Below are 22,037 nucleotides of genomic sequence, written 5' to 3'. Positions count from 1 at the left end.
CATTTGCCCCCGAGGCCTCTCGTTAGGCTCCGCCCTCGTGTTCCTTCTCTTTCCCCTCTCTGTCACTCTCCCGGTTTCGACATTGCTGCCGAATTCATCTCGTTCCTTGGTTCTAGAGTAGGGTTTTTGTTTTTTATGTTCCCCTCACTCTCGACCCCCGCCGCTGGCCTCGACGGCGGCAGCAGCAACAGCAGCAGCATTAATATTATGCTATGAGAAAATAACCTTGAAATGTGTAAGACGACATGAGTGATGATGATTATGATGATGATGGTTATGATGTATATCGTAGCCTTTCGTACCTAACCTGCCACAGTCACATCACAACAGTCACACTTCTGTTACATCTGCACTTCTACTTAATTTTGCCTACAGATGCTTTGCTTCCTCGGTATGTCACGCGAGGTACGGCTGCGGGGGAGAGGGTTCTTTATGTACGTTTCAATTGGACGTATGCGGCGTTGAGCTGCGCAGGAACGAGTTCTGAGCTGACACGCAGTCAACCAGTCCCAGTCATCCAGACAAGGCTGTTTTTCTTTTTCTTTTCTTCTTGCGACATGCCTCCAGCTGGGTAAGCCATTCCATTCGCCACTATGACGACGGTTGTCCAAATCTTCACGTTCCGTACCTTAGAGCTAGAGGAATCATTTCCACTTTACTACTGCTCGCATCGAGTCATGGACCGAGGCTGTGGCTGTGGCTGTAGTAGTGTCTAAGATTATCGGTCCACTGCTGCTGATGATGATGGCTACTCCTCCTGACTGATGCTAATGCTGCTGCTCCTGGTTGCTGCTGCTCCTGCTGCTTCTATTGATTGCGGTGCTCCACTATGCCTATGCTGTGTGATAGGTATGGCCAGTCCGGATTATTCGCAAGCCGAATTAATCAGTCCTCGCGCTCTTAGATGCACAACCGCGCTATCCCGTTTAGGCGACAATGTTTGGCAGGGGTGATCGACTTAGAGATGTAACCCAATCATCTAGAAATCTTCACCTCCTCCAAACAAGTGGCACATCAAACAAAAAAATTACTCCAGCGAATCCCATTCCAGAATTGCCACTCCCGAGCTACACTACTCAGCTGAAAAAAAACGCTCTAAGGCCCCGAATGGCCAGAGTACAAGGATGCAGTTCCCAGAAAAAAAGAATAACGATAATATGATTTCAGCCTAGCTAGACGTATCCAGCCACCATATTCCAGTGGGAAGGAGACGACACTCAAATCTACAGGCCAGACCTCGAAATTGATGGGCGTTCGGTCAAAGCATGGCCGAATGATTGAGTCGTCCCTCAAGCATGAAGCAGGACAATGCAAATGTCCTGCTGCAATTGTCCTGCTCATCACAAGGGTTCTATCATCTTTCCCCGTAATACGCGTAAGTACCACCAATGCCATTCCTCCGGATATTTTGCCCACCCCCCTCACCCCCTCCTGAGTACTTTCCTCCGCCTTTTCAAGTTTTAGCAGCGCTGAAAATTGCATGCTCCTCGCAGCTCCCAATACGCAGGAACCAGATATGGAACTAATCTGGAGCTGCAAGGTACCCTCCGCCAAATGAAAAAGAAAAAAAGCGGTTCCCAATGACAGGCGGCGAACGATGAGGCAATATAGCATTTGAGATCCTCTTCGGGGAAGGATACGGAAATATACAGTGAGAGGAAGGATGTCCGCCTAGCTCGCCGCCGCCCCCGGCAGCTTAACGGCTTTCGCGGCCTTCCCTCTCTCTTGGGGAGGGAACCATGGGCGAGTAATATTGTCCACCAATGGACGGATATTCCTTCACATGCGACAGGAAGGGATGATCCAGTGCCATTACCCCGGGGTTTCCATGGTCTCAGAGTGGTGAGAGATCATCTCGGAGCTCATTTTTTATGCATTTAATCTTTATTTTTAAATTTAAATCATCACATTTTTTGTGGTGTGGTTACTGGCCATGGAAAGGGAAGAAAAGAACTTGTTTTTTATTATACTATTACGGGTTACCGTATCTATTAATCTTTTTATGGATTTTAATTCTTATTATCCAATTTTTGACTTACTATTGTCTTTATGGACAAGTCCGAGAATTGGGGGGTAATAACGGGGCCCGCCCACACTTGCACAAAGAGGAGCTGCAGGATGGTGAGGGGTTCATATTGTATGGCCCAAAAAACCGATGGGGGAGGTAATCAAAGTGGGGTTTTTCTGAGAGCGAGTGATTGGGCACGGAGCAAGGGTTGACCTTACTGGCACTATCAAAAGGTAGAGAGAGGCAGAGAGATACATACTCTAGAGAGAAGAAGGCTAAGAAGAGGGGAGAGACAGAGACGATGAGGTATCCGGACTCGAGAGTAGAGTCAGAAAAACTTCGAAAGTGAGTACCCAAGCTGGAGCTACCGCGGGACGCATCGCTCCCACCACCACCACACACTTTGGAATAAATGCTCATCCATGCTGTCCACCACTCAAAGTTTTATCCACCCCCCCACCAAATCACAATCAACAGCACCTGCCCCGGGATCCCCCAGCCTCTGCGTGGTCCGTGAGTCTCGATAACTTGAAGTTTATAAAGTAGGATTTCCCACCCTCCCGGATCGCACTCCCCTTCCCTTCTCGGCTCCTTTCACTCTCTCTGCCTCGATCCCCCCCCTCCTCCTCCTCTTACAACTACTACTCCTCCTCCTCTTCAACTTCGTCATAGTCCCGACACTCTGTCTACACTCTTTGTTGTTTTTGCTATATTGTCTTTCTTTTTTAGTCTCGGCTTTTTCCACTAAGCCTTCCCCTCCTTCCACCTATACTCACTCACCTCCGCCCCCCCCCCCCCCCTCTTCTACTCATCCTTCTTCTACTCCTCTTCTTCCTCAATATCATACTCATCCTATCCTTCCTCCTCAACCCTAACCAACATCCATCTTACTCTCATATCATCACCTCACACCACAACATTTCTCAACAACTTATTTCTCCAACTGGCCTGGAGTCATTATACTACTCTAACATATTGATTACGGACTACAACAACTACCACTAGTCGTTCCTTTCTCTATATGTCGAGAATGCCTGCTCTTCTACTGCCAGATACAGCAGCGCCCTTTGCCCCCCGCTCGCCTCCTACCGTTGTACTGAATACAACAGTTGATCCATGGTTGACCGCCACACTGAAACGGATTAATCGTATCAAGCGTCCCCTCAACAGCGTTCCTCAGCACATGAAATGTTTAATTGAAACTCTCTCACAAATCTCAGCGATCTGGAATCTCTGCAGTCTCATGGTAGCACGTGCGCCCGAAGCAGAAATCGAAAGACATGAAAACCCCTTGCTGGACGCTATCTACCGGTACCAACTCATCCATATCAAGGCATATGTTGTCCATATCGACCTGGTCCTCTCAAACGAAATCGCCTTCAAGCTTTCACAGGACACGATAAAGGATCTTATCCAATATCACCAGGATGTATTTCTTGTGGATCAGGCGGCGACAACCTGGCACTGGACTGACAAGGATACGCAAATGAAGAGGCTGCATGAGGAATTTGTCCAAACTGTCAACAAATTCGTGTATCGAACGGATGCAGTTGCGCTGGAAGGCATGGAAGATGACGGCGCTGGTGAACTTCTCTGCGGGCGGAGCGATGATGTCAGGAACCTCGTGATGGGGTTTTTCCTACCCTTGTTGCCGCCTCCACCTAGAATCGTGGATGTTGTTCGTGCCCCTCCTCCCCTGCTTCCCAGCTCGCCTGGGACTACAAATTGGTGGTCGCCAACCCCGCCCGCTCCGCCGCCATCACTACCACCGCCTCCTCCGGTTGAGGCTTGGAAGATACTACCATCCAGCCCCGATACAGACAGTCCACCCACGTCAAACTCAACAATGTATCCGTCGATCTGGGGGAATATGGGTATGTCGGATATGTCCAGCATGAGCTCACCCACAACGCACCAGCAGCAACAGCAGCAACAGCAGCACCAGCACCAGCAGCATCAGAATCAGCAACAGCAGCAATATTCTCAGCCGCCTTCGCACCAACTGCCCTTGACACCTCTTCCGCTTCCGCTTCCGAGCTTGTTGGCCCAACAGTGCAGCACTGGGAGTGGTTTTGGCGGTTTCGGTTGGGATAGGTACCAAGAATATGCAACAACCATGTGACTGCCGGGCGCGCTAGGAAAATCTGAGGCAAGATCACCTGCGGAGGAGGAGAGAAATTTCTAAGGATGGTTGGAGCTGGCATTCACGAGACTGGAAGAGATACGAAACAACAGCGATGAGACATGAACAGGGCCTTATCAGCACTTTTCTTTCAAATTGTTTAATCGGTTATACGGGGAGGAGTTTTGCGAGCGATCGCAGGGATGGAAATGGTCGGAGCCACAATACCGAGCGACGATACACACATACACACACAACACTGAACACTTGTACTATCATTGGGCGGTCAAATCTGATTTTTTTGTTTGGGCTTTTTTTCCTTACGTTTATTCTTATTTTAGCGATCGGTTGGGTGGCGGTCGGCGGTCAAGCGTTGTCTTTTTTTCCCTTTTTTTCCCTTTTTCCCTTTGTACAATGTCTTGTTTATTCGTTTATCCCTTTTTTGATTTATTAGCAAGCGTAGCGTTGACTTTTTTTGGTTTGATTAATGCTTTTTCTTCTTGTTATATTATCATCGCGGGTGGTTTGCAATTTTGAGGTTTTATTAAGACGGTCGCAGCAATGCCGGAAAACAAAAAAAAAGAAAAGAGAATATGGGGCAAGAGCCGATTACTGGAGAATCGGGGCTTGACTATCTTTGTATCTTTTGTATTTCTCTTTTTTCTCCTTTGTAGTTTATTTAGTTTCTGATCCTTTTACGCCTGGGCTTGATCAGTTGTTTCGTTTTCTTTATCTTTTGGTACATCTACCATTTTTTTTATTTGTCAATCAATTTGTCAATTTTCTTCATTTCTTTCATTCATTCTTTCTAGGGAAGGTAATACTTAGGGTAGGCAAGCAATCTGGATTACGGGAGGCCGGTGGGAAGGGTGGCATAGCGTGGATTTTTCTCTTTCATTGGGATATATATCAGGATGTGGTCATTTCCTTTTTCATTTTTTCTTCGCTTCTTGCACTCGTTTTTGCACATATTTAGCTATTTACTCTTTTTCGCGATCAAGCCATAGCCAGTACAGTTTCAAGTATCAAGAAACCGTTCCTTTGATTTTCCGTATTCAGATTTTTTCACTTCAAGTGTGAATTATCACGAACAATATTAGCACACATAGTACAGAGAGCTCGAGGGGGGGACAATTTTTCCACTTTTGCTTTTAGCTCGGAGATAACAAGCTCGAGAGGGGGGAGATCGAGAGATAGAGAGAATTTACTTGGATCATGGAACTCACGAAGATCCAGAATCGAAGGGGGTGGGGCCGGGGGTGGAGCGGGGGTTGGATGGGTCGATGGAATGGGATGGGATGGATAGGATCTGAGGAACTGGGTTTTACGTCTTTTTTCTTCTTTTTTTTACGATTTCCTGTTTCCTGATATCCTCTCTCCCCGTCTGCCTCTTTCGCCCCCTGGCTTACAGATTTTCCGGGCCCCGCCTTTCTCTTTTCTAAGCTTTAATTTCCTTTCTGGCCAGTCAGTGACGGTACTGGGGATTCTTGTATAATCAACTGGTGATCCCATCTAACCAATATGGCCGTCCAGTCAGATAGCTAGTAAGCTAGGCTAGTTATCCCTTTTTTTCCCCTCTCTCTCCCTCTCTCTCCCTCTCAGCAATAAAGTGAGAATATTGTGCTTTTCTTTTCTCCTCTTGCAATATTCCGCTGCTTCTCACTTGATCTCATTCCGCATGATAAATGGGGGCGGAAAAAAAAGACTGAATAAAGTAACCTACACTCGGTCCTCCTCCTCCTCGACGCATTGTGAATCGCGCACATATGCTTGTTCATGATTGAGAAGGTAGGTGATTAATATCTCCTCGACTACATACAAAGCTAGTAGTATGATGTACATACACGCCGCCCACCCCCCCCCCCCCCCCCGCGCTGGTTTATCATCCACATGACCTGATCCTCCCTTCTATTCCCTCCCTCCCTCCCTCCCTCCCTGTGATCACTCTCCCTCGAGCTCCGTCCCGGCCTGTGCTTTGTCTTGGTTTTTGCTTTTGCTGTTCTTTTCTTGCCAGTACCACTTCCTTTGTTTTTTCTGGGGGTAGTGCTTTACCTTGACTTGATTCTCCTTAGGCCGGTACGGTACGGAATGTTTCTGTTTCTGATCACGACTTCTTTTTTTTGCCTTGGCCTGGTCTGGCAGCATGGCCTGACCTGACCTAGCTTTTGAAATGAAAAAAATGAAAAATAAAAAAGAGGATTAAACACAGTACCCGCCGGGCCCTTCACAACAGCACAACTCGTGACCGGATGGGGTACTACAGGAGGAGCCATTATTCAGACCGGCCTACATACCCCAAAGAAACAAGGGTGGGGGTTGAGGAGGAACAGGCACAGCTACAGATAGGTACAGGTACAGATACAGATACAGATACAGACAGGTACGCAGTTAACGGCGGAATAACTAACAGCTATCTACCCTACGGGCCTACCCTGTCCAAGTGTCATATCATGTCAGCGGGCCTGCCAGCCAGTCATTACCTGATATAGACAGAGGTAGGGTCGAGGTACATGTAATACGTACCTAAGTAAGTATCTATATAATCATAACTACATCAGTTCGATTCCCAATGGAAATCCCGTGTCTGCCCTTCGCAAGTGCAAGAAGGTACTTACCTGCACCCACCCTCTGTTTCAAAGCAGCAGCAGGCAGCTCGTGATCGGAGGGGGGGGTATATTACAAAAAGACCGTTGCAGCGTACATACATACGGTACCGGGATCATGGGCGTCAAGAGGGAAGAGGAATAAGAATAGGGCTAGCTAGGCTAACTAGGTAGAGAAGCTGATCATGGATTATGACTCGCAGAGTTTAAGAAAATCGAAAAACCACAACACAACCCACAACACAGCACACCCCGGGAAGTGATGGGGGGCGAGGTAGGTGAAGTACATACACAGGCTTCGCTTCGGATGAAACCGAATAGTTAGCCATGTGGGATGAGCTATTGGCATATGTTCCGAATGGAACCCCACAATCGCTGCGGGGGCCCCCAGCTAGCTGTTAGGCTTTAGATAAACATATTGTAGGATTCCCGGGGTCTGGATAGATTGTCCATGGAATAAGACAGGGGGCCCTGAGAGGATCCGGGAGTGAAGAAGTGGAACATGTAAGCTAGCTATGTAGCTCTTCGAGAGTGGAAGTGAAGTCGTCGAAGTAGTGGAGAAGCATGAGGACGAGGGCAGGGGCAAAAGGCTGAGGGTCAGGTTGATGATCGTCTATCTTTCGGTTTCTCACCCCCGGTCCTTTTCCCCCCTGGTACGGAGGCTAAATGGAGTGGGAATGAGTGGCCGGTTAATGTACCAGTCTTGTGTGGAGTACAGGTTTTTTTGTTTTTCATATATTCTATTGGCCTGGAACGATTCCTCTCTTCTGACAGGCCCAGCATCCGATAACGAAATGCTATCCATTCAAACGAGTTATAAATATAAACCAAAATCTATGAACGCCAGAACAAAACGAGAAGGGATCTCTCCACGTGCACAAACCCATGGACCAGTCCCACACATGCTATTCAGCACAGTGTACCAGCCACGCATGACCGTACATGCATTCCCCCAGCCAGCAGCCCAGACAGAAGAAAAATAAATAAATAACAGCGCAGATAATGAAACAATTAACGAGGTTGGGAAAGTACGAAGTATCTTACGCATATGTATGTAGAGCAAAGAATACGTACGTACGTCCCCCTGGACCTTCTTTGCTCCCCAAACGCAAGCGCAAGATAGAGAGTGAGGAAAGGATTACAAAAAATAACAAGAAAAAAAGGTCAGTACGTCAATCATATCAGTTGATCGATCAGTTCCACCCAATAACGCCTTCCCCAAGCAGAACACTCAAGCCCTCAGGATCCTCCTCAGATTCAGATCCCTCGTCATATAGATCAGAAGCACGAGCACGAGGAGCAGCAGCAGCAGCAGCAGCAGGAGCAGTAGTAGTCACAGAAACTACTCTTCCAATAATGCCTTCCTCGCCAACTCCAAGATCAAGCCGTCGGTCAAGTACCACCGATCCGGCGGTTTTCTCCGCGGACGGGAACATGAGGTCTACACTGTGAAGTATTCGGCCTGCTGATGCAACGCTTGAAGACAGGTCGCCGAACTGACTGTTCAAAGGAGTTAGATCAGGCAAAAAAATTATATTTCATATCATGTACTAGTTGTGTTTACATATGCATCCGTGCGAAGTGTTTAAGTCTGCCCTGCCGGATGTAACCGGCTGACGGAGGAGGCGGAGAAGGAGGGGAACAAAACTTACTGGATCCTAAGCTTGCAGCAGGGCAACTGCAGGCGCTCGAATTCGTAAGTCAGAATAGTAGGGTCCGAGTGGCCGGCTCCGTTCTTAAACTGGAGGAGGCAGCTGAAAGAGTTCGTGCCGGTTGGATGGATTCGGGCGACTACATTACACAAAAACGGGGGTTTATTAGTAAAGATTTAATCCGGTTTAATTGACAAGACGAAGCTCTATCTGTCTTATGTATAAGAAGCCACCGAACTCACCTGCACCGCCGAAAGATGTCCTTGACGACTGGCCTTGACACATGACTGTTTCTTTTTCGGCGACGGGGTTTGATATTCGGCTTGTTACTATTCGCTGAAGCTACAAAGAAGCTAAGGGTAACGTCGTATTGCAATTGGTGGAACTTTTCAATGAGAATCCGAGATATTTGACTATGAGAAGAGAATCAGCATTTTTATACTGCTGGTGGGGCATTTGTACTTTCAATACAGCCATCCGGCTGGTTGCGTATGTTGTATGTATATATGAGCGCGTTGAATTGAGCAGGTTTGAGTACCTTGGTGGATTACCTTGGTGGGTACAAAGCTATGTACTTCACGAATCCAGCCTCGGCAACAAGTATAGTATATCTGTTTCATATTATATACACTTGTATTCCGAGTGATAAGGCTTTGGAGATAGGTATTGAAGGTTTCGCCGGTGAGTCTTAAAGCAAAGACATTGATTGATTGATTAGTAGAGGAGGATCGAAGAAGAGAAGAAGAGGCTTGAGCAAAAGGTGCTCAGGAATGACCTCCTTGATAGGGAATGATCATCACTTGAGGATAATTTAGAGTTGTGGAACGACACCAGTAGCTGCTGCTACGCACAACCGTACCTGGCCGTAAAGCTACATGATCTTGCTAGCTGTGCCTAGCTAGAGCAGGTGGATGGAGCAGCAGGTGAAGCAAAAAACCAATCGTGGAGATCAATGGTGAGAAGGAAACCCAAGGCTATTTTGTACCGTTTTGAAAAGGACACTATGGTCTCAAGATCTGAGCCAGTCGGCCACAGAGCAAATCTGCTCAGTCTGCACTCGTGCTCGTGGTACGTTCCACGAGTCTCCCGTCCCCAGCTAGTGCAAGGGTAAGGCCACAAGACTCTATCCCTTAGGGAGAGCTAGAGTAAGCTCAGGCCATGGGTACATGTAGGCACACATAGCTGTACCTACAGTTGATGATCATCAGCATCATGCCTGAACAATTCTCCAGACATCTCCATAACCATCTCCTTGCTGCGTAATCATCCATCTCTCCCTCGCAAAGTGAGGTGGCACCAAAAACCTAACCCTGTTAATCAATTAGCCATCTTTGCTTTTTCTTGCCGGAGCGCGCGAGACAACTCGAGACATCATGGGGCACGGGGTATAAGACGAACCACATATATCACCGTTAATACTTCGAAACGGGAAAATTAACAAACCAGGATCGCCAATTGTTTGGTTTGGTAATTTTTTTCCGCGATCCGACAAGTCGTCATCTTCTTTTACTCGTTTTGTTTCATACTTCCCTAGTACCATGGGCTTGGGAAATAATGCAAGTTGGATGATACATGGAAATGAAACATCGAAGGTATGGTATTCCATCAACACCTTATTACAAAGACACTGAAATTACCACAGCTGCTGCGGCCACTTCCACAAAACGTCAATCACATGAAAAATACAGCAAAAACCGATTGTAATTCCAACCATATCAAAACTCCCATCCCACCCAATTTCCAGCATCACAGGGATCCAGATACAAAGATTGATGTTTTTTTCCAACAAAACAAAAAAATCTCTTATTCGAATTAATTCCGTTCCAACGTTTCTATTTCCTGGTAGAGAATACGAGACAAACTAGAATTTCCGATGGGTTTTAAATTACTCCAAGCCAACCTAAAGCTTGAATATGACCTTCTGGACCTGCATCTTGTCGAAAATCTCATACGCCTCCTCCGCCTGCGAGAGCGGCATGATCTTATCCGCCATGAACCTAGAACACGAGCCGTTTCAACACCTAACCGCCCGGAGGAAGGTCTAGAAGAGAAATAAAAAGGAAAGCTTACCCCAGCAAATGCGACTTCTGCTTCAATAGCTCCAACGCCTCCGGAAATACCGCCCTAACGGGACACCTTCCAAACTGTATTCTCAAATTCTTATTGTACGCATCGCTCCCCGAAAACGGTATCTGTTTCACAGCTCACGGAGATGATCAGTATCGTCCATCTCAATATCCACCGTTCGGCATATCGTTCCCTCCATGATACTACTCACCTCCCCATTATGCACGCCCACACTACTAATCACGCCCCACGGCCTGATCACGTCATATGCGGTCCTGAGGGCTGGACTCATTCCCACTACTTCAATTACTACGTCCGCGCCGCGCCCCTCCGTGGCCTCCAGAATGCGCCGCTTCATGCCCTCTCCGTCGGTCATGAAGTTGAGTGGCTCGGCGCCGAGCGACTCTGCAAGCGCCAGACGAGATGGCACAGAGTCAATGGCGAAGATGTGTTTGGGTTTCATGGAGACCGCGGCTATGAGCGCGCAGAGGCCGACGGGGCCGCAGCCAATCAGTACCACGGTGGTTTCGGAGCGCTGGGCGGGCGTGAGTTGGGAGAGGCCATTGGAGGCGGCGAAGTAGCCACTACAAGAAGATATCAGTATTGGTGTTTCTAACTGCTGGTAGCTATACTTGCTATGGAGAATTGGGGGGGGGGGGGATTACGTTGGGAACTATATGATAGTCAGCTTACGATGGTCTCGAAGATTGAAACATGGCGCGTGAGAGAATCTTACAATGTCCGCCATTAACACCAACTTCTCCTCTGGGATCTCTTGCGGTGCCAGAAACAGAGTTCCATCCGCCATAGGACATCGCACCTATTCAATAACACCTGTAATTAGCCTCTCTCTCTCTCTCTCTCTCTCTCTCTCTCTCTCTCTCTCTCTCTCTCTCTCCTCCAGCACACAATTTAGGGAGCCTTACATATTCCGCCTGCGCACCATCCAGTTTGGCACAACCAAACAACAATGACTTCTCACATCTGGAGGTCTGCCCTTGCTTGCAGTAGAAGCATTCCAAGCTAGGTAATCAGCTTGCTAGCTCATCATAATATGTACAGGTGAAGAACTCACCATGAAGCTGTAAACGGCGCAACGACCTTATCTCCCCTCTTAAAATCCTTCACGCCTGGCCCAACTTCTACGATTTCTCCCGTGAACTCATGGCCCTATAAAGAGTTTGTTAGCTGGTTACTAGACAGCAATTGGGCTGGTTATGTACTGACCATGATGAATCCAGTCCCACTGGGTTGGTGGCCTCGGAATACATGCAACTCGCTATACATCTCATCTCAGTTCTACCCTCATCGCCATAGAGAGGGCACTGGGGATTGCTACTAACCTACCACACAGCGCCGTGTATGAGACCTTGATAATTACATCTGTCGGATCCACAATCGTTGGGATCGGCCGGTCCTCAACAACAATCTTATGAGGTCCCTTAAAGACCACTGCTTTCATAGTTCCAGTCATTTTTGTAGGTGGGCGTGTAGTTATTTGAAGCTAATTGTTTGATCTAGGAAGCTATGTACAGCATCGGCAGTGATGGGATGTGGTCCCACTTTATAAACATGCTCGGGGAATTGGAGTACATTCCTGGCCAGAAATGTGGGGTAAAATGGACCAACAGCCTCGGAAATCGCATCTCCTCCACAGACGAGCTCCGGGGGACCGAGGCGACCAGCTTCTTTGTTAGGTGTTAGGCACTGCACTACTGTACTCCACTGCCGTGCCTGGGCAGAAGTACTCGCGCGGCCGGTTTGAAGCCGCTCAAAGAACTGTGGCGAGTGATCTGGCAGCCAATAAGAGCTCACGTTTTTGCAGTACTCAGATCAATTACCTTTTTTGTCTGAGCGGCTTCAATCCGGCAGCGCGAGTAGAGTAAGCTGGGCAAGTTGGGCCATGGCATATCTTGGGAAACATGCAGTGGTGTTCTACATCATTGACTGCCGTGTGGCAACAGCCGAGGTTAACACCGAGTAAAAGATGCTCTTGGAATACAGCGACTCCCCATATGCTGCCAGTAGGAAAATAAAGTACGGCAATAATAATAGGTAGATACTTACGGCGGGGTATGATTTTACCGTATCTACCCCACACAGATCATCTGGGGGCTGGTTACACACAGCATGCAGTGGCGCATGTAGCAACCGATGAGTTACATTACTAGTAGTGTGCTATGCGTGCTGGGAAAATCTCCGACAGGCTCGGCCCGCAGTACAATTTTGATCATGAGGGTTTTGAGCGGGGGGAGGTTGATGTTTACCGAAAAATAAGGACGGTTCTGTTGATGTTGAAGGAATGGAGCTGACTCTTGAGATATCAGAGACCGTACTACATGTACTGTATCTACAACCTGCCAAGGATTAGTAATGTTAGTAGCTAGCACTAGATCATTTAATATCAGATTCTTCCTTCTATGTAAAGGTATCAAGAAGCACGAGTATCTCTTTAAGATAAAAACCCCCGCTTAATACAGGAATAATGGTTGTCATTGTTTATGAATTCATCCCACTTCATTCGGGTCACTGAATATCACTCGTTTATATACCTTGGCACTCGTCATCAGAAGACGCTTGGGCCGGGCTTGGGGAATACCTGTACGGTGCAAGTAGTCATTGATGGCATGAGTTCGTCTGGCATTTTATACCACTACTCATAAGGAAAAGACTGGTCTTAAGGTAAGCCTAGGAACCCGAATCGTTTCAGGCAAGATAAGATAGCCATTGTTAGAGACCAATACTCACATGAACCGATCCAGACAACTTACACCATCTTAAACCCCTTTATATTCTACTTGAACTCCAAATTCTGTAGTGACAAAAAATCATGAAGTTACGGGCAAGATCGCCGCTATGTGGATTACTTTAGACCACACTTCTTCCGGCCCCCAGCGAGTAAAAATAGAACGAATTACCCACAAGTACAATTTTCACAACGGTTGACACAACACACTAAATAGTTAGCGCGACTAATATAGAAATAGCTAGCGCTTCTAATATTACAAGGTTGTTTAATTTATGTTATCTCTACGCGCTATTTGTGTGTGAGGGATGCCTTGGTCATGGAGTATCACTCGATTATTTCTCTTGGCCTTGGCGTGACATGCATTACGTGACGTGAAGATATAAACTGCCGGAAGAGAAATGAGGCCCTCCAAGGAGGAGACAGAAGGAAACCACGAGGTCCGAAGGAGAAGGGAAACATAAGGACAAAGGAGAGAGGCTTCCCCCTTAGCTCCTTGGATTGCACCCAGGAACTGAGAGAGGAGCGGAGGGGTGGGAAGGAGGTAAAAGGATTGTTTCCCTCTCGTATAGGGAGAAGGGAGACATGAGCAAATGCGGAGGAGGAAGAGGCACAGATCCCTCCGCATAGATCTAGAGAGGACGCGGGACATGTTGGGTGGGAAGAGGAGAAATCCTTCTCAGGAGTCGGGACAGATCCAGTAGACGGGAGGGTGGGCAGAGATGGAGAGGGGTAAAGGTAACTGTGTTTTCTTCTGTAAGGAGAGGAGAGATATATGTATGTAGCGGACGAGAAGAGGGGGGGGGGGGGGACTGGGAAGGAAGGAGAAGGGAAAGTCCCACCCTCTGTAGGGCGAGGAAAGATGAAACAGATTAGGAGGTTCTCCAGGGAAGAAACGGAGATAAATCAGACGTCAAAGGGGGAAGAGAGGTAGAGTCTCCTCTGTGGGAGAAGACGAGTAAAGCGCATATTGGTGGGGCGGTCTTGGAAATTTGATGGTCTTTAATACCTGTAAATAGAGTTTTGATATGAAAGCCAGCTGCAGCAGGCAGAATGTCCCTCTTTTTCCCTTTACGCCACTCAGCCGGTAGGTGCATTAGGACCTCTCGGGTCTCTTAAGCCCAACGCAGGTCGTCGAGCATCAGCATCGAAGGGTTAGGGGTTACTCTTCATCTTGGCACACCGCCAAGGTTAGGTACCACTTCCAACGCAGAGCCCAGCATAGGCGGGTGGTCTAGTGGCTAGACTGCTCGTCGGGTTAGACACCGAGTGTTTGGGCAAGGTCCTGAGTTCAAACCGGGGGTGGGAGTAGTAACGCACATTAATCAATAAGTCGTTGCAGTACTTTTTGTTTCTTTTTTTGTGTAAACCGGAGAAGAGATAAGTCTTGATCTTTATTTCTCGGAGAGGAGGAATGGCCGAGGTGTGTATCATGTATTATCACTCGACGTGATTTAATCCGTCGAGCGCGGGGAACTCGATACGGCAAGCAAGAAGTGTACCTTCCCCTTCCCACAAGCCTGGCGCGGATGGTTGAGCATCGACGTCGACTATCCCCCGTCACACAGCGTGGTTAGGGTTATAGAACAGGATGGGAAGCAACGCCAAGATATTAAGCTAGCGAGAGCGGCGCTAGCCCTCAATGTTGGTGCGGAGAGTTCCTTCACGCCACTCATGAAATATCACTCGGCTTGGCCAACTATATATATATCTATATGGCTTCTAGAACAATAACACCTCCGCCATTCAAGTAACACCATTTTAGCAGAGGGACCATCTTGGAAAGATTTTTGGGTAGGAATATGGACATGGAAGTCATCTCTTCATGTTTCTCTCCTTAACTCAACCTTCACCCGAAGGAAGTTAACTGTCCGCTGGAGTGGCCTTAAGTGTCCTAATTACGACGGTACCAATCTCTGCTCGGGGATATGATTTACCAAGCTACCAAGCTGAAAGTACAGTTGGCATCGTCATCTACGTAACGGGTCAGTGACATCTCACTTGAAGCCGAGCAAGTGGCTGCACTAACCAAGCCCCGGTGAAAGACATAACCCTCAGGAGTCCAGCTGAAGGGGCCGGCAAGGAGCCACCAGAAGGTCCGGTCACAGAAAGCGTCATAGTAGCTGTTGCGTAACGTGGTATCCGTCGAGCTGCACGATGATGGCATCTGGCCTAGGGCTTTTTTTTTTGGGGGGGGGGGGGGGGGGGTAAGAGCTGAACTCATGAAGGTTGTGTGACCTCCGACTCGAAATACTTGGGGATTGATCCTGCAACCTGCCGAGACGGGTGGACACAAGGGGGCTGATGTATATGGGTTTCTCTTGCCTGCCTCGATCCCCCTTTCGAGGATTCCACAGCTTTGTCAGACCTCCGCTGGGCAGTCCATGTCGACATATTCCGGGATAAAATAAACACATACCAGCGCCTCCACGGTGGCGCTAGTCACAACCGGGAACACATGAGACATTATCACCAATACGTGGGAAACGATCATTGACCTATATTTCTCGCGATGGTCTAAGAAGCAACGATACCATATATGGCTGTTCACAATGGCAACATTTGAATAGAGCAAAGGTCTTTTTATTTATTCAGTACCTCTATGGAAAAGGGTTTGAAGTTCTCAGCAAGAAGAATGATAACATTACGCACAAACCTTTCTTTTTATCACCTTTCTATTTCTTCTCCCCCTCCCCCTCCTCTCCGGATCCTGGGGTGGTGCTGCCCTCCAGTATGTCCTTCATACTGATCTGCCCGCTCCCCCTCGGCAGTGGTTTTGGCTGGTTCTCACTCGCCTTCCATCCAATCTATTCGACAATCATCAGCATCAAACCACAACCGCAACGACAAGCAAGGCACCCACCATATAGATAATCCTAAACGTCGCCGGCAGCGTCCCATCCTCATTCCCATGCAGCTCTTTATAAATCGCCTGCGCCGCCACCAACACATCCCTCTCGATGGGCCCCTCCTTCCTCCCCAGCACCGCATTCCCCTCCCCCATCGCCCCCAGATCCATCATGAGCGCAAACACATCCGGATAATCAACCACAATATCGTCCACATCCACCGTCAGCAGCCTGAACCCGGCCGTCTGCAACAGCCCGCCCACATCCCTCACATCCGCCAACGGACTCACCCGCGGACTCACGCCGCCCAGCCGCTCAGACTCGGCGAGCTGCAGCGACGTCCGCAGCTCAAACAACGTGTCGCCGCCCACCATGGCCGCGATGAACGGTGCATCGGGCTTCAGCAGGTGCCGTATCTGTGCCAGCGCCCCGGGGAGGTCGTTGATCCACTGCATGCTCAAGCTGCTGACCACGGCGTCTAGACTATTCTCCTCGAACGGGAGAGGCGACTCTTCATCTGCCACGATGCGCTCGATGCTCAGTTCAGAGTTCCACGGTGCGTCGGCGTCGCGGTGCAGCAGCGCCGGTGACATGTCGGTGCACACCAGGTGCGAGATGCGGGATGCGACGGGGGTGGGCTCGTCCGGGCGTGGCTTGGTGAGGGAGCGGGCGATGTGGCAGGCGCCGGCGCCGAGGTCGAGGACGCGCGGGAGGGGCCGGTTGATTAGCTCTTGGGGAGTCAGTGTTTCATTCTGCCCCGGCGCCAGTAGGGATGAACAGAAGCGGGGGAGTAGAGGAGTTTTTTAGGGGGGGGGGGGGAGGGGAAGTACGAGGATGCGCTCAACAAGACGATCAGCGACTTCATCTTTAAGATAGTCCACGTTCCTGCTCGCCTCCTTATTTGCAGCGGCGCGGTCACGCTGCAGCCGCTTGACGGCGCGGTTGAAGACTTTGAAGGTCGGCGGTGCGTTGGGGTTCGACGCCGTGGCTAGGAAGCGGCGCTGGGACAGGCGGGCGAGGAGGTGCTTTGCCGGCGCCATTGTGTCTGTCAATTGGTGGTCTAGGAGCGCGGGTGGGCGGCGGAGATGGATCTACTAGGAGCGCGGGTGGGCGGCGGAGATGGATCTACTAGGAGCGCGGGTGGGCGGCGGGGATGGATCTACTAGGAGCGCGGGTGGGCGGCGGGGATGGATCTACTAGGAGCGCGGGTGGGCGGCGGGGATGGATCTACTAGGAGCGCGGGTGGGCGGCGGGGATGGATCTACTAGCAGCTCTGGCGGGGAGGAGATATCAATGATCGTTGAAATTATGACGTTGGGATCACGTGCTGGGGATCGGTTTAGGGTTTCTCACATCCGGCCTAGCTCGAAGGCGAAGGGTTGTGGGGTAATGATAGGGCATGCACCTTTCCCCCAACCCCAGCTGAGAAGTGTGTGTGCGTGCACATAACTCTATTTGCCCACCATGCTGGCTGACCTGACCTTGTCTTACTGATCTACCTAGAGTACCTGCTCTACCGGCGGTTGTATTGTATTGGCACATCTTAGGCACTGTACCGCCGACTGATCGACTACATACTCAGCACTGCCGCTATAGTGCTGTGATTATTATTGCACTTTGCACCACCACCACCACCACCACCACCACCACCACCACCACCACCACCACAGCAACAACAACCTCACAACACTCAGCTACATGTAGCTAGGCAGCACTAGAGAACGCGCATGATATGATAGATGTCGGTGTAATTATAGCAATAGATATAAAAAATTACATAGCGTTTGTTTTGTCCCTCATTATCCACAACCTGAGTCAAAAGTTCAAAATCCTTACAGTGCCGGCGCCGTGCGCGCGCTGCTCCCCCCCAACCCCCGGACCGCCGGGCCGGGGTTCTATATATTCAATAAAAAAATCAACAAAAAAGGGAATGCCTATTCCTACTAAGGATGCATACCACGCACAAAAAACACAGAAACGCATAGAAAGAAGAAGAAGAGGAGGAAAAAACGCATCAACCGTAAAGTGTATATTTACGATTCCACAACAATAACAAATCGAAGAGAGGAGGCAGAAGGGACGGGGTTATCAAACGCCCGGCACCCCAACAACATCTCTAATCTGCGGCTGAGTCTTGAGCGCCCAAACATATACGATGCTCCACTGCACCATCGACACGATCCATCCCGTCAACTATTCAGCACCCCAGTCAGCACCCACCCCACCCCAAAACCAAAGGGCAAAAAAAACCAAAAAAACACATACCTTCTCCCTCCACGTATGAAAATACACCCCCGTCATCAACAACATCCACCACCACACCGCCAGCAACCCCACCACCGCGCCCGTCCTCCACCCCCGCCACCCGCCCACCCCCTCCAGCACCGGCATCACCTCACTCCACAGAAACAAACTCGCATGCGTCAGCAGAAACGTATGCCCGCTCAGATCATGGCCGCCGCCCCACCGGCCGCCGGCCAGCTTACACGCCGCGCTCGTTGCGGCCACCGCCGTCTCGCCCAGCACCTCGCTCGCCGCGGCGGGGTCGTGCAGCACCGCGCGACACGCCCCGCCCGTGATCGTGAAGGTACGGTCCATGATGGGCGCGCCGAAGAACCACTGCGTGACGGCGATCCACCATAGTGTGGCCAGCGTGTAGCGCAGGAACGCCTGCAGGAGCGCCTGCGGGCGCGTGGAGAGGCGCAGGCGTGACAGGTGGAGGGCGAAGACGATGGTGGTCCAGAGCCAGCCGTTCTTGACGAAGAGGGTGTTGAGGAGGTTGGACTTGTGCGAGAAGTAGGAGTGTGTTGAGGCGGGGTCGGGGGAGAGGATGCTGTAGAGGGAGCCGAAGAGGAGGGTTGTTGGGTAGAGGCCGGCGGTGTAGCGGTCGTAGCCGGTGGGGATGAGGGAGTAGTATGCTGGCTCGGGGGTGGGGAGGATGGGGGGGGTGATGGGGGTGATGCCGTTGGGGGTGGTGCCGTTGGGGGCAATGCCGTTGGGGGTGGTGCCGTTGGGGGTGGGGGTGGGGGTGTTGGGGCCGTTGGAGTCGGTGTGGCCGTTGGAGTCGGTGCGGCCGTTGGAGTCGTTGTAGTGTTTGGAGTCGTGCTTTTCCTTGGGCGGGGCGAAGGGCGTGGGGGGTGGGGAGTCCATGGTTTGTCGATATGCTATGCTCCTATGCTCCTATGCTGGGATCGTAGGCATGCACGGTGATCACTACGGGCTGTTACTGCTGATGCTGTGTAGCTGAAGATGAAGCGGTGGGTGATAAGTAGATTGGACTTGGAGGGGAGGAACAGAAGACCAAGACTCAGCCTCAGCCAGCCTGTCGTCGAGCACCTTACGTCAGGGGCCGTGGCTTGTCAGAACAACCCAACCAAACGAGCTGTGGCGGTGCGTTACACGGCAGTGTATATGATCATTCAACAGCTTGAATTCACAACCATTCTCTTCCTCCACAAAGTAAGCCCCCAGCCCCCAGCCCCCAGATCCCATTCTCTTCCTCCCGCTGCGACAGACAGACAGACAGACAACGTGATTCCTCTGTATAGTATGGTTGGGGACACCTGTAACCTGACCAATTTCGGGGGTCAACTTCAACCGCTAATGGCTTTCCCCAACCACACCCTAAATTGTTTTTCTCTAAAAGTTGGGTTTTTTTGTGGAGGGTCAAACGAATGTCTGAGCAATAACTGCCCATGTATTTGGGACAGTATCATTACCCAATCTGGATACTTACCTTCCCGATTGGGTAAGCTCCTGAGGTCTATGGCGACAGTTTCCTAGTCTTGGTATGTCTTGGCACTTGATCTTGGTCTAAAATGAATAATTAACTACCCGATTAGGAAAGTGATCTTCAGAAACCAATGTCACAACTGTCAACTGGTCAGGTTACCTGAGGTGTTGTTGGGCACGCTAGCTATAGGTAGATAGCAACTCCGACCGTATTACAAATCGTCTACTCTCACCTAACTACTCTACTCTACGCATTACTACATATATCTACTATGTGACTAGGCAACGCACTGTCACATCCTAATATTAGATTATCATATCAATACAGTACTTAAGAACCTGAAAATGTAGGCGAATAAGGCAGGGAGAACGGCGCCACTACATACAAATAATCCTTGTAACTGTCACTTGCATTTTCAGGTTCTTATGAAGGTCAACGAGTACATATTACATATCTCCCTGTTAGTCGAAATTGATTCATCTCGCATCCGCACCGCCGCCGCCGAAGAGACAGAACACAACAGCCGGCCATTGATAGTGTCCTAACTATAGACTCTGCAGAATAGACTGGATGCTGTACCTACATGTACAAGATCAAGTACCTAGACTTCTATTCTACCCAAGAGTAGAGAGTCCTCGTAGCCAGATCCAGAGCTAGGCTGAGGCTCCAGTGTTTCCAACAGTTGTAACCGGTTCAACTGAACCGACCGAATACGAACCGATTTAATTAGGCTCCGTTTGGAAGCACGCTCTCGTCGCAACCACAATCCCGCCAATTGTGATTTGGGTGATAGAAATTGTAATTTGGTCAAATTGTATTTTGGTCATCTTTGCAAAAACGCCCTCTGAATATTTTGACAATACCGCATCAATTCGAATGAGCGGCCGGTCACACAAGACGTCGAAGTTGCCTTTTCAAGATAATATGAGGGAAGATTAGGGGGGGGCGTATTCAAGACAAATACCTAGCCAAGCACGGGAATTTCAACGTCTTGTGTGACCGGCCGCTCATTCTTAATGCGGTTTTGCGTAGCAATGGCTCACCACATCAAAAAATTGGTGGGGTATGTCCGTTGCAACGAGGATGTTGAGTGCAACAGATACTCTAGAACTGCGAGGATCACCCGCCCCCTCCAAATCACAACAACTTGCCCAGGATCATAGGGCATACAAAACCGGTTCTAAACCAAATTGTAAAACGGTTCTGGAGGGCCGGTTTGAACTGACTGGTTTCTCCAACAAGGCCTCAGCTACATAGCTGTATCCCGATCATTACCAATCCAAAGAACTGTGCTTCTTCCGCACACGTTGTATTTTTCGGCATTGCCGTTGTTACTCCGATAGGCGCAGATGACTTTAACCCTAACTGCGCCCCGCTTAGAAACTGACGGGACTCATTCTTCTCTCGGCGTAATGATTCCTCAACTCGCAAAAAATAATCCGACGTTAGGTCTTTTCATGGTCATTTTGCCTCGATACCCGTGGATATTTCAACCTTCGATAAAACACTCTATTCTATATTCTATATGTATGTGTACCTATGCGAGGTGATTGGGCACCCTGTAGAATGTCAGCATCTCAGGCACTGTCTACAGTACCGTATCGCTCGGCGAAAATCGTAAATTTGAGAAAAGACGTCACTGCTCGAGCGATAAACTTTGCAATGCCCATCATGTTCCAATAAACAAACGAGAATGTTCCATTAAACAAACGGGGGACTATTATTGACTGTATATAAACTTCGCATTAATGCCTACCTGCATGTTCCATTAAATAAACGAGAAACTATCATTGACCTTATCGCGCGCGCATCAACATCAACAATACAAGTACACCGCGAGTTGTTGGATTCTGAGCGTAATAATATTGGATACAGTGGGATTAATTTGGAATACCTCCAATGGAGTGGACTCCTTCAATCCACCTCCACCTCCACCTCCACCCCCCGCCCACTCTACCGCCATCCACCTCCCCCCTAGTTCCCTTCCTCTACCTGTCTCCACTGCTCTCTACCGCCCTCTACCTCTTTTACTACTCTCACTCCGTTCACCTTGTCTACCTCTTTTGCCTCTTCCTCTTCTACTATCTTCTACTACTTTTTACCACCCTCCACCACGCTCCACCTCCCGCCCACTCTACCGCCATCCACCTCTACCCCCCGCCCACTCTACCGCCATCCGCACCCCCCCCCCCAGTTCTCTTCCTCTACCTATATCCACTGCCCTCCACGGCCCTCCACCGCCCTCCACCTCCCGCTC

The 22,037-nt window shown here is 49.5% G+C and overlaps 6 protein-coding genes across 6 annotated transcripts; 2 read left to right on the top strand and 4 right to left on the bottom strand.

The window, feature by feature from the left end:
* Nucleotides 1–3,029: 3,029 nt before the first annotated feature.
* H6S33_003072 (uncharacterized protein) lies at nt 3,030–4,130 on the top strand (the record flags this gene model as incomplete). The annotated part of the gene is made up of 1 exon (XM_044834421.1): nt 3,030–4,130. One exon carries the CDS (start codon nt 3,030–3,032, stop codon nt 4,128–4,130), a length of 1,101 nt encoding a protein of 366 aa, XP_044692279.1.
* A 3,796-nt stretch (nt 4,131–7,926) lies between these two features.
* H6S33_003071 (uncharacterized protein) lies at nt 7,927–8,670 on the bottom strand (the record flags this gene model as incomplete). The annotated part of the gene is made up of 3 exons (XM_044834420.1): nt 7,927–8,233; nt 8,386–8,524; nt 8,628–8,670. 3 exons carry the CDS (start codon nt 8,668–8,670, stop codon nt 7,927–7,929), a joined length of 489 nt encoding a protein of 162 aa, XP_044692278.1.
* A 1,253-nt stretch (nt 8,671–9,923) lies between these two features.
* On the top strand, nt 9,924–10,201 carry H6S33_003070 (uncharacterized protein; the record flags this gene model as incomplete). Its single annotated transcript, XM_044834419.1, has 2 exons — nt 9,924–9,977; nt 10,028–10,201. The coding sequence occupies 2 exons, from the start codon at nt 9,924–9,926 to the stop codon at nt 10,199–10,201; spliced, it is 228 nt and encodes a 75-aa protein (XP_044692277.1).
* An 84-nt stretch (nt 10,202–10,285) lies between these two features.
* On the bottom strand, nt 10,286–11,926 carry H6S33_003069 (uncharacterized protein; the record flags this gene model as incomplete). Its single annotated transcript, XM_044834418.1, has 9 exons — nt 10,286–10,382; nt 10,456–10,577; nt 10,664–11,036; nt 11,118–11,125; nt 11,189–11,272; nt 11,379–11,475; nt 11,528–11,622; nt 11,680–11,731; nt 11,796–11,926. 9 exons carry the CDS (start codon nt 11,924–11,926, stop codon nt 10,286–10,288), a joined length of 1,059 nt encoding a protein of 352 aa, XP_044692276.1.
* Nucleotides 11,927–15,873: 3,947 nt separating this feature from the next.
* Nucleotides 15,874–17,087, bottom strand: H6S33_003068 (uncharacterized protein; the record flags this gene model as incomplete). Its single annotated transcript, XM_044834417.1, has 3 exons — nt 15,874–16,005; nt 16,062–16,775; nt 16,878–17,087. 3 exons carry the CDS (start codon nt 17,085–17,087, stop codon nt 15,874–15,876), a joined length of 1,056 nt encoding a protein of 351 aa, XP_044692275.1.
* Nucleotides 17,088–18,135: 1,048 nt separating this feature from the next.
* Nucleotides 18,136–19,197, bottom strand: H6S33_003067 (uncharacterized protein; the record flags this gene model as incomplete). Its single annotated transcript, XM_044834416.1, has 2 exons — nt 18,136–18,240; nt 18,313–19,197. The coding sequence occupies 2 exons, from the start codon at nt 19,195–19,197 to the stop codon at nt 18,136–18,138; spliced, it is 990 nt and encodes a 329-aa protein (XP_044692274.1).
* Nucleotides 19,198–22,037: the final 2,840 nt, after the last annotated feature.

This window comes from Morchella sextelata (assembly GCF_020137385.1).
Source record: "Morchella sextelata strain SCLS chromosome Unknown scls_14, whole genome shotgun sequence".
In the NCBI taxonomy this organism is placed as follows: Eukaryota; Fungi; Ascomycota; class Pezizomycetes; order Pezizales; family Morchellaceae; genus Morchella; species Morchella sextelata.
Note: the sequence above shows the minus strand (reverse complement) of the source record. Positions and strands in the feature narration are given on the sequence as shown.